At 39.3% G+C, this 12,220-nt stretch overlaps 1 protein-coding gene across 29 annotated transcripts in view; it reads right to left on the reverse strand.

Moving 5' to 3' along the window:
* Positions 1 to 74: 74 nt before the first annotated feature.
* Positions 75 to 12,220, reverse strand: part of PBRM1 (polybromo 1) — a 162,647-nt gene continuing 150,501 nt past the window's right edge. For 19 of the 29 annotated variants that reach the window (XM_066245860.1, XM_066245872.1, XM_066245863.1 and 16 more), the window contains 4 exons: positions 8,823 to 8,978; positions 5,582 to 5,652; positions 5,256 to 5,472; positions 75 to 2,870 (listed from right to left, as the gene is read on the reverse strand). In XM_066245860.1, coding sequence (XP_066101957.1) covers positions 2,698 to 2,870; positions 5,256 to 5,472; positions 5,582 to 5,652; positions 8,823 to 8,978 — 617 coding nt within the window. In that variant the 3' untranslated portion in view covers positions 75 to 2,697. Of the gene's footprint in view, positions 2,871 to 5,232; positions 5,473 to 5,581; positions 5,653 to 8,822; positions 8,979 to 12,220 lie in introns of those variants that run through there. The other 10 variants (XM_066245879.1, XM_066245878.1, XM_066245877.1 and 7 more) reach the window with 2 other exon arrangements.

The raw sequence follows: 12,220 nt of genomic DNA on the forward strand, positions 1-12,220 counted from the left end.
GCAGGAATGAAACCTGTTTGAAACTATTATCTGACATAAGCTTTAACAAAACAACCAAACCTGGTTAGTCCAAATCACTTTGCAAACTCCATTTTTATTTGGATTAAAAAGCTTTAGATGAACAAACATAGGATACATACACATTGTAAGACTAATTACCACTTAAAACTCTTTTGATCCAGAAATTATAATAAACCAAGTTTTAATCAGGTCTGAAAATGTTCAAGCTCAAAAGTCAACACCATCAATTTGAAGCTTTTACACAAAGAAGCATTCCCTCTTACTTCTTCCTCATAGGAAGAGGAGGGTGGTTTCAAAAACAAAACAGTACACGGTCTTTTATAAATCAGTTGGCTGACATACTATTTTGAACCTATAGATCCCCCACCCACATAAAATTCTTTTCTACATGAACTTACATTTTGAAAACATTTAGGCCATTATGCTTTCTAAGCCATATTAATACAGTTCCTAAAACCCATAAAAAACGATGTACAGTTAACTTGTACTTTCTTAAATCAGGACTTTTTTTGTTTGCTTTATTTTCTTTTTTGGAAGATGGCTGATCTCAAATCTAATATCCTAAATATTAACTGATATTCTCCAAGGTAACATACAGAAAAACATGATTCTAAAATAAATAGTTGTTTTTTTAAAAAAGAAAAAATTAGGGCCTGCCTAGTGGCCCCCTGGCCCAGCTCTGCACTGCCTTAGGGAATCTCTTGGTCGGATCTGTGGTTCCTACAGCACCTCTAGACACTGGGAAGGAGGCCGGAGGAGGAGTGCTCTGGCTTCTAATGCCCCACGTAGCCCACAGTGAAGAGTTTTTAGAGGCTTCCCAGGAAGACTCATTCAGACCTTAAAAAAGGGAAATAAAATGGGCATATGAAATAAATAAATAACTTAACCAAAACTAAATTTCAGGTTCTTTGGTGTAATTCAAGGATGTCTAGAAATAAAATAATCTGATTGTATTATACAGTCCATGATGATTCAATTGCCCAAATAACCAGGAACTGAAGATTTTTCTGATTTAGTTTAACAATAAGGTACTGACATACTACTGCAATACATTTTTTAAAATATTCAAAATTATTTAAAATACTTGATGCAAACTGAGATCCAGTGGTTGACTATAGGCAATAAAGTCACAAGGGCCTCCTATCTAGATACAAGAGACTTTTTCCCATTCAACACTCTTTGTCCCCATGATTTAGTAAGAATGGTAATTAAATATCCAGATATTGATTCATACTAGACTAAAAGAAAAAAAGTATCCTCTGAGAGTCACTCTTTCAACTTACAAACAGCAGTGCAAGAGTCCACCACAATGGCAACCACCCTGTTACAATAAAGCAGGTTTCCAAAAGCCTAGTGAAATACTGTTGCACATCTGATGCTTTTACCTGTCTGAGCATGGTACATTGCCTCCAAAAGTTTATCTAGGGCCATATAAGAGAGACAGGGTCACCAAGTCCAAGTGTTTGGGATCTATAACGGTCTTTTTCATGAGCATTTTCTTAAATTATGATTCCTTTCTCTTGAAATTAAAATGCACAAGTTTTAAATATTTTAGAATGTCTTAAATTCTGGTTAAGAATTACAATGAAACTTAGAAGAAAAAAAATGCCACATCTGATGAGGAAACAAAAAATACTAAAACATTTGCTTACACAGGCGATCTACCCTTTTACAATTATGCTTCTGATGCAGCTCGTATCTGGTTATGCACTCCCTTCCCTATGTTAGGTTAGGTGTTAGGTTTAAAGAAAAATCACCTACATGGACACCTCAATGCTTTCTTAAAGATGAGCTTCAATGTTTTTCAATGTAAGAGATTTAAAATTTTAAATCATCTAACATGTACAGGCATGAACTGTGAATATATTATAAATAGATCAAAAGTACCCTTAAACTTACCTGCCAAAACTAAAATTCAGGGTTGTGCACAAGTTCTATAAAAATAATCGACACCACAGATGCCTAACTCAGCACAAGAAAAAGTGCTCTCTCCCTCCAGGTGTCCAGGAGATGCACCAACTACAAAAAGCTGCACAGCACTGACTCCAAATTTCTGCAGCGAGAATGTGCCATGTCTACCAAACACAAATAACCTAAACAACAACCTTTCACTTAACCTGTAACAAACACTTTTTGCAAAAGTGGCTTAAGATATTCAGGCACATGAAACAGACACAAGTATACTTCCCTAAGATGTAAACTAGGACCTACTTCACATTTCATTATCAACTTAAACTAATGTGTAAACTTTTGTGTGTATGTGTGTGTGTGTATATACATACATATTTTTTTAAACTGTTTGTTCTTTTATAAAAAACAAAAACCAAAGAAACAAAAAAACCCAATCCATGACAAAACCTTTGATGATTTCAATTCCACAGCAACAAGTAAAAAGATAAAACTCCAACTCCACATATACAACCAATTATGAAACTAGTTTTAAACAAAGGAAATATATGCAAAAAATCTTTATGTATTTGATAAAGTCAACTTAATAAAACAAAAACAAATTGAAATAGCTTATTAAAAGTGTCCTTATATAAAAATGGCCTTGTGATGTACAGTAAAATGCAATAAAAATTATCATCCTTTGTTCCTCCCCCACCCCCAATAACTAAAATGGCTACTATACCACAAAACTCTTTATGCTTCTATAAAAGAAACGCATAGATGTGATTAAAGGTTTTCTAGGTTGTATGCTTGGCGAATGTTTAGGGTGTCTCGGAGCATCAAATCCCGAAGGCGCCAGAGTGCATCTGCCATGGTAGTATGGGCCCCTTTACTTTTCAGCCAGTGAGAGGGTAGGCGGCTCTCTTGTTCTTTTGACAAATGGACATCACGTCTTCGAGCTAAAAATTAAAATACAGAGAGGAAAGTAGCAACAAATATTACCCTAATCCTCAGGTCTGATAGATTTATCAAAACATAAATACATTTATTATTATGAATTTTAACTAGGCAGAATATTTCCAAGCAAGCTTCTTTCAAATTTATTTATTTATTTATTTGAGAGAGAGAGAGAAAGAGAGAAAGATGCACCTATTTATGCATTTATTGGTAGGCTCCTGTACGTTCCCTGACCAGGGATGGAACCCACAACCTTGGTGTATCAGGACGACGCTCTAACCAACTGAGCTACTCAGCTAGGGTTCAAGCAAATATCTATTTATTTATTTTTTTGTATTTTTCTGAAGCTGGAAACAGGGAGAGACAGTCAGACAGACTCCTGCATGCGCCAGACTGGGATCCGCCTGGCACGCCCACCAGGGGGCGACGCTCTGCCCCTCCGAGGTGTCGCTCTGTTGTGACAAGAGCCACTCTAGCGCCTGGGGCAGAGGCCAAGGAGCCATCCCCAGCGCCCAGGCCATCCTTGCTCCAATGGAGCCTCACTGCGGGAGGGGAAGAGAGAGACAGAGAGGAAGGAGAGGGGGAGGGGTGGAGAAGCAGATGGGCACTTCTCCTGTGTGCCCTGGCCGGGAATCGAACCCGGGACTTCTGCACGCCAGGCTGACCCTCTACCACTGAGCCAACCGGCCAGGGCCCAAATATCTGTTTTTTTTTTTTTTTAATTTATTTATTCATTTTTAGAGAGGAGAAAGACAGAGAGAGAGAAGGGGGGAGGAGCTGGAAGCATCAACTCCCATATGTGCCTTGACCAGGCAAGCCCAGGGTTTTGAACCGGTGACTTCAGCATTCCCAGGTTGACACCTTATCCACTGCGCCACCACAGGTCAGGCAAATATCTGTTTTTTTAAGAAAAGATTTTATTTATTGATTTTAGAGAGAGAGAAGAGAGAGAGAGAAAGGTGGGGGAGAGTGGGTGGGGAGGAGCAGGAAGCATCAACTCTGTTGCTTCTCATATATGGCTTGACTGGGGGCAAGCCTAGGGTTTTGAACTGTTGATCTCAGTGTTCCAGGTTGACCTTTATCCACTGAGATACCACAGGTCAGACTCCAAGCAAATTTCTTATATCATTTTATTAGACATCTTGGTTAAAAAAAAAACTTTTTAGAAAACATAATTTATAATAATGACTTCAAAAAGAGCTATACAATATAATGAATTCTCTCCAGAAATGGACACTAGAGCTGTACAAACATCTAAAATATTGGGTCAGTAATATTTTGTTGTAGGAACTCATGATATATATATATATATGAATTATTTGACAGAGACAGAGACCGTCAAAGAGAGGGACAAACAGGAAGGGAGAGAGATGAGAAGCATCAGCTCTTTGTTGCGGCACCTTAGTTGTTCATTGATTGCTTTCTCATATGTGCCTTGATGGGGGAGGGGTGGTGGCTACAGCAGAGCGAGTGACCCCTTGCTCAAGCCAGCAACCTTGGGCTCAAGCTAGAGACCTTTGGGCTCAGGCCAGCGACCATGGGATCATGTCTATGATCCCACATTCAAGCCAGTGATCCCGTGCTCAAGTTGGTGAGCCCATGCTCAAGCTGGCGATCTTGGGGTTTCAAACCTGTGTCCTCTGCATCCCAGTCTGATGCTCTACCCACTATGCCACTGCCTGGTCAGGCAGAACTCATGATATTTAATAATTAGTTCCATGTTAACAAAAATTCCTAAAAAGGTAAACGTGAAGAAAGGGAAAATGTACCTACCACTTAAAAAAAAAGTATATTATCAAATTTGGTTTAGAATAAATTAAATAATAAATATAACATTTTCTAGTATTTTTTATTTTTTAAAAATTGAGGTAAAATAAATTTTAATTCATTCAAATGCATTTATGCTAATGCCTAAATACCTAAAACATTATGGAAAGAATTCAGAATATATTTAAAAAGGTGGCAGTGATGTTTATGACAAAACTAAGCTTTCAAATTCAGCAAAAAAAACCAAACAAACAAAAAAAGTTCCAAGTGTGAAGTTAATATACAAAGAAACTCCAAACCCTTCTATTAAATACTGTATACCATTTACTTAACTTGTATAAAAAAAATGGGTATTTGCCCTATGCTATAATATGCTAATAGCCACAAGAGGACTTTTTACATTTTCTTTATTTTTTGAGAGGCAGGGAGAGACAGGAACACCGAGATGCTCCTGTATGTGCCCTGACTGGGGAATGGAACCAGCAACCTCTACGCTCTGGGATGATGTTCCAACCAACCAACCAACCAACCAACCAACCAAGTTTTCTAGCCAGGGGCAGCAAGAGGACTTTAACAAAGTGTGGATTTCGTAAAGGCTTATTGAGAAGGACTTTCCTTACCTGCCAGAGTCTGGTCCCACTTGCTAATGCTGTTGGATTCAGCACTGAGTCCTTCAATATATTTCAGGTAGGCCTCGGAGTGGAGAAGCCGTTGGGTCTTTGGAGGAGGAGCCACAAACATGGGCGTTGTTGGCTGCTGTATGACAGGGGGGCCAGCTGGATGTGGGCCAGGATATGGAGGTGGTGCCTGCTGCCCTGGAGGCCCCAAAACTCCTACCTGAAAGAGCACAGACCACATAGTGAGGGAAAAATACTCAGCACATGTTCTGAGAAAGAGAATAACATGAATTCTGTCAAGTCCTAGAAAATTCAACTGGGAAGCTCACCTGCTGTCCATATGGACTTCCACCTGCTGCTGGTGTCCCCACCATAGGGGCCACCCCTTGGTTCATCACACCTGTAATTCAGAATGCAGTGTCTCAATTAGAGGCTCTGGTTGACATAACTGAAAAACTACTGACCGATAAGAAATGAAAGCATTGATAATGCAAGCCTATGGATCTCTGCCTTTGAGTCTTTGTAGATAGGAATCCTAAGCACCCAAATAGGATGTAGCATTCAAACAGAAAATTCCTATTCTCTTGTTTTCAGGTATTTTACAACGCTAGTATAAACTGTCAGATGTGTATTAATTATTCATGACTTAGAAATGATTTGAACCCTACAAAAATTCTAGTGTTTCTCTAGGTAAATTATAGTCATCATGCACCTCTTTTCAAGGTGTTTTTCTTCCGACAACACATTTTCCTGTAACTGTAGCCTGTGTTTAACTCCAGCAATAATAGCATTCTATCAGGGTCAGCTGTATGCAGTGTGCTAGCACAATGAAGGACACAGGGAAGAGGTTTTGCAAATGTACAGTTAAATGAGCTTTGTGGAGGCTGGAGGCACATTCTTGCTGTCCCTTCACAGACCACCAGTAACTCTGGTTCTGACTGGAGTCACTAATGTTGGCAGAGAAAGGACACTTTCATCTGACAGAGCAGCACTGTGAAAAGGGAACATCTGAAAGCAGAACAGCCTCACTGCTACCACTTTAAATGCAAAATGACAAAGGGAAAGAGAAAGATTTCATGGTTCTACTATGTCTGTACTATAGATGTATCTGATAATAATTTTGTAAACTTCCCTTGGTGACTCCTCATAAACAATTTCTGTCTCACAGGTACTACTAGCTGATAATGAGATGTCCTAAATTTAGTGTCTAGGTTTATTATGATCATCTCAAAATTATCCATTTACTATTCTCAAAACAAAGAAAGAGGCAAGAAACCCAGTTCATTAAAAACTAACAAACCACAACCAAAATCCTGATGAGCTGTTTACATATTAACTCTTGCTGGCTGTATAAAATGGTCAAGAGGAGGTAACTTCATGTTTTATAGTTAGTTTCTCTGGATTCAAAATGCTAACATTTTGATCAGGCAGAATCAGCCCACTATTCTAAGGTTCAGATTGACTAAAAGCTACTTCCAGGAAGTATTAGACATTTGTTAGAGATAAAAAAAATAAGTAAAAATAAGCTTTCTGTTTACAAAGCAGGGATTTTTATATTCCAAGTATCCAGAAGAGTACCTGGATCACCTGATAGGATCACAATGATTGTGTGTAAGTGACTGAATAGGTTGTGGTGATTAAGCTGCTGCTCCATCAACACATTATTAACCCCTGCCCTCTACCTCTCAGACAGTCACCAACCTTAGATTCCACAACACAGTATGCCTCCCTGTATCAATCTTTGCAGAGCAGCACAAACAAATCAGCAACTGCCTCTACTCTCCTCTACAAATATCATGCCAGGAGGCAGCAGGTGAGAGTGTTCACCATGTCACCAGAGGAATTCTCTAAATTCTCATCTCCTCAAAGCCTAATCAGAAATGTGCATGTGTAGGTACTAAGAGGGGTTCTTCCTTGTCTCCCTGACTATAATCAGGTGTGTTTTCTTCAAATGCAATTTACAATATGAAGGGGGAAGGCAAATAGTGATGCCCCAACACCCACCAACGATATCTGCTGCCTAGAGAGTACCTGGCCTTAGATGTGGCTCCCAGTGAGTCCTATGCACCTAGAAGTCAGCTCCAACCTGGTCTGGCTAACTCAGACACCCTATGCCAAGGTGAGAAGGCACAGAATTAATAAGGCCAATTCTATTTGCCACACAGGCACACCTGTTTTATGACTGACTCCTGCTACAGTAGCAACTCACACACAGGACACCATTTCCATAATGAAGCGTGCACTCCCACAAACATTTCCTCTACATCTGGATCAAACACTTGTGTGGAGTTATGACCATTCTCTAGTAATACTTACAAAGAGTGAGGCTGGAGGCTCTAGACCAAGGCAACATGTTTGCTCACCCTGTACACTGCTGAGTATACCCTCTGAACCGTAGTTTGGAACTCTGTATAACCCTATAATTAGTAAGTAGATCCAATACTGGTATAAGCAAATCTAATGTTACATTTTATTATCTGGCTGGGCCTTTAGCTAATTTTAAAAATATTAAAAAAAAGGTTTTTAATGTTTATTTTATTGATTTTAGAGAGAGAGGAAGGGTGAAAGAGAGAGAGAAACAGGAACATAGATCTGTTCCTGTATGTGCCCTGACTGGGGATCAAATTGGCAACCTCTGTACTTCGGGACAATGTTCTAACCTATCTGACCAGGGCAGCTTTAGCTGATATTTTGGAAAATGGACCAAACGTGATTCCAAGTTATCTTAAGGTCATATTCCCTCCAACTAGATTATAGCTAAGGATATAGCTTTTGAATATGATGGCAATTAATATGGGAACTTGTGACTTTCCTAATAATCTTTCAACTTGCTAATTAATGATAAAGTAACACTGTAGCTATTTCCAGACTCTGTTTATATGTTCCTATATAAAATAACTTCTGAACTTCTGTCATCAGACAAACCAGGACTATGCTGTTCTTTAAAATGTTATGTCACACTTCTTAGGGGACTCAGATACAGAAAACTAGTTGAGTGCAAATTTGTTTCCTCCTTTTTTCTTATAAAAGGCTTGACTGAAGGATTTCTGAAGAGTTCTATATCAGTGACTCTGTAGTTCCACCGGAAATGCTGTTTGAAAAGCAGGAGATACAGTAGGGACTCCACACAGAAGACCTGTGAGATAAGAAATGAACCAGAGGAAGAAATGCACTAAGGAGCAAAAAGTGCTTTTATATGTGGCTTTCAACTAGCAATTTGGGAAACTTTACTCACTGATAAAGACAGTAAAATTTCTAGGCTGTGCTTGACTTTTTTTAGCACATGTCAAACTTATGATTTTAGAGTAGACCTCCTGACCCTTTGTCTGCTAAATCTGGTCACTGCCCTATGTCCTGTGCATTAGCTAGGCAGCCAGCTGCCCCTGGGCACAGGTGCTGAGCCACCTGCTCCACACACAGGACGGGCCCTGCTACTGACATCCCTGAGATTCTTAGTGAGGGAAGGCCTACCCACTATGGGCAGAAAGTGCCTCTTGGAACAACTGGCTGAGGGAGGAAAAAGAGAACACAAAGATGAGATTAATGAGTGAATGAAGATGAAGTTCTTACCCGGTGGTGGAATGCCCGGGAGGCCGGGCACACCTGGCGGAAGATGGTGGGGTGGAGGCCCCCCAGGGTGAAGTGGCTGCATGCTGCTCATGCTAACAAGGCCATCAACTGGGCCCTGCAAAGGTGGAAGGCCTGGCGGATAGCCACCCATCATGCCTTGAAGGACACAACAAATTTCAGACATGCATCATTAACATGCAATATGAGCTAATAACAAACCTCTCACATGCACTACTAATGAATAAAGCACCCTTAGTACTGCATGATATAACAGCAATTAGTGCAATTATTTTGTTGCAATAATGAACAAAATAAAAAGTTACAAATATGAAACCCAACATTTCTAAATAAATTAGTACTTAGTATATTATTATTTGTAGTTATTTTCCCTGAGATAAATATACTGCATGTTTTCAGTTAAAAATAAAGAGGAGTTCCAGTAACAGCCTGCCCAAGATCATGATTACTGCAAGCTGTTCAGAGTGACCAGTTCTGCAACTGCAATTCTAATTCAACAGTAATACCCCATCATTCCACTCTGCCCACGCTCATATGAGGGAAACTGGAATGGAGGGAAATGAAGCACACAGCCCTGATCACAAAGCATGGTTCTCCAGCTTGGGGAAGGATGGTAAGAATTTTTCAAAACTTTTACATCCACTCTTCCTCTCTTCTAGTCTCACCACTGTTGGTCAAGAATGGATCACGCTTGAGCTTGAACTGGGAACCACTAAGTACCATCATAACGTATGATGTTACACTTCTAGATCTCAAAACAAGTTAAAATAAAGATAAAACCTAAACCCTCCCAAGCCAACCTAAGTCCAGGTCACTCGTAGCCTGCACACAGACCTTAGGAGGAATAGCTGGAGAATCAGGCTCTGCTGAAGTGAGAAAATGCCAAATGTCATCATTGTCTCCACACTCTCAAATGTCCTCACATAAACCTTCATTTAACAGGGAGAATTTTAAATAAGGAACAGAATTTCTGTGAACAGAGACTTTATTCCTTTATTTTCAAAGTACATCTTCACATGACAAAATACTTTCTGCTGGCTAGGGAAGAGTTTCAAGAAACAAGTATTTTTGGCAAAAGGAGTGTAAGGAAATAATATAAAAATAAATAATTTCAAAATATCAAAGACTCATCTATCAAAAAACCTTTAAAGCCACACAACATTTTTTTAAGCAAGAAAAACAATTTGATTTTTCTAGGATATGAAATGATCAAAATGAACAAAACATAAGGCTCCCCCCCCCCCCCCACCACACACATACAAATGCAATCACCTTTGGACACAACCTCTTGCACAAAGGCAGGGATGTGAGGCTGGTGCCAAACCTCATTTTTATAAAATACTCTTTGTAGAAGGACTCAGAGAAATAGTGAAAAACACCAGATTCTAAGAATTTTACTCTTTCACTTTCCCTAAAGAACTATTTAAAAGTTATTTAATTTATAAAAGTTAAGTCTAATAAAGCTATAAAATTACTGATAATTCAGAGATTAATTCAGTCTGCTTTAGTCACATCTAAGCTGACTGAAAAACTTATAATTACACAAATCAATAAAACAAATTTTAAATAGTAATATCTCCATACATGAAACAGGATTATGAATTTCATTTTTAAAAAATGAGAGTCAGAAAGTAAAAACTACTTTTGAACAGACACCATCACCTTAAACATGAGGAGATCCAATGTTGCCAAACTGCCTTTTAACCACACCACCAGATATAACTTTTAGGGGTATGTGGGAATTTAAGAATGTTAGGAGACTTTGCTTTCAATTACAAAAGCCCATCTGAACGTACCCTTCACGGGCTGTGGTTGAAGAAATTATTAAAAACTAAAAGACATGACACTTGTCTTCATTAAACTGTACTTTGGCATTTATTATCCCAGTCACATGTGTTCAAATGAGCTTCAATGCTTGTAAGCAAAGCTGGTCTCAGAGAGTAACAAGGCTAAGATTTAGGCCCTACGCAACCTGTAAATCCATGAAAGATCCCACTGTTAACTGTAAAGTTCCCACTGTAGATTGGTTACTATAGAGAACTGCTTGCCCTTCACTCCCATGGCCCATAAATCTGGGCACCACACACTTAATAATGGAACAGGGACTTTCTATAGGGGGCTCATCCTCCTCACCCATTAGAGCTCTATGATGTTATTCCCCAACAGGGAGCTAAAATGCTGCAGCTGCTAGTTTTTAAAAATGTTTTTAGCTGTTCAAATTCATTTTGTTAATGTGTTCCTCGGCTTTTTAGTCAAGGGCACAGTGCTACAATATCACATCAAATGGAACAAAACGATGTCAACAAGGGAATTCTAACTTTCAAAGTCCCCATGTTCAAGGCCTGATTTCTAAAAACCTTTGGAACCCCATTAACCAAAATGGGCCATGGAATAGAGCAGGCGATTATGAGATTTGTTAGATCAACATCAGTTACACTGAAAGTACTGAAAAGCCATGATTCAGATGTGCTTTGGCGAGTGCAACTGCTGAGTTCAGCGACACTGCATTTGAGAACCTGCCATCATGAAAGGTAGGAGCAACAATGGAAAAGTTAGCCTATGCTACTCTTCCTCAAAAAGCAAATACAAAAAAAGCAAAAACAAAAACAGCATCCCAATGAGCCTGCCTTGAACAACACTGTCTTAGACTCCCTGCAGAGAGAGGCTAGACTGCTTTTGCTTAAGAAGAAAGAGGGGGGCTCGTATAGACCTCACCAGGCTTAGAGAAATCACAAAGGAGGGACCAGAGAAGTGATCTGCAGGCTTCTCATTGGAGACATGTCAGACAAGCATATCCAATTCGAGAAGAGCCAAATTTGCTATGGCTACTAGAACCAGAGACAACACGCACAAGCAAACCACATTCATCATTTTTTTTCTTTTAAAAAAAAAAATGTGACTGGGATACTAACAGAAAATGCAGTTTAATGTAATTAAATAGAAAAGCATTACAGAGTGGGCACAATGAATTGAATAAGGCCTTTCTATTTCACTTAGCAGTCACACACACTGGTGACCAAGAAAGGATTTATAATTAATTCATTGTCAAAATATTTTTAAATGGTCAGTCTTTTAATGATGGCTGCAGCAGAACAAGGCAAACTGAATACTGGAATGAGACGGGAAAACCAACATCACCTAAACACTAGTTTTGTATTTTCTTTTGGAAGTCTCTCTAGAAGAGAACTCAGGATCTATTTATATTTTCTGCTATAACACCCTATCAAGAGCAGTCTGGGGTGGAGAATAACGCTAGACCACGCCCACAGTTAGGAAAGAGCTGCTCCCTATCAATTCCCAGGATTGGGCCCAGGGCCCATTTCTGGAGTAGAGGGGAGGCATTGCCCATATGGGAAAGGCAATGTAAGGACAACATGGAT

This window comes from Saccopteryx bilineata, chromosome 10, assembly GCF_036850765.1.
Source record: "Saccopteryx bilineata isolate mSacBil1 chromosome 10, mSacBil1_pri_phased_curated, whole genome shotgun sequence".
In the NCBI taxonomy this organism is placed as follows: domain Eukaryota; kingdom Metazoa; phylum Chordata; class Mammalia; order Chiroptera; family Emballonuridae; genus Saccopteryx; species Saccopteryx bilineata.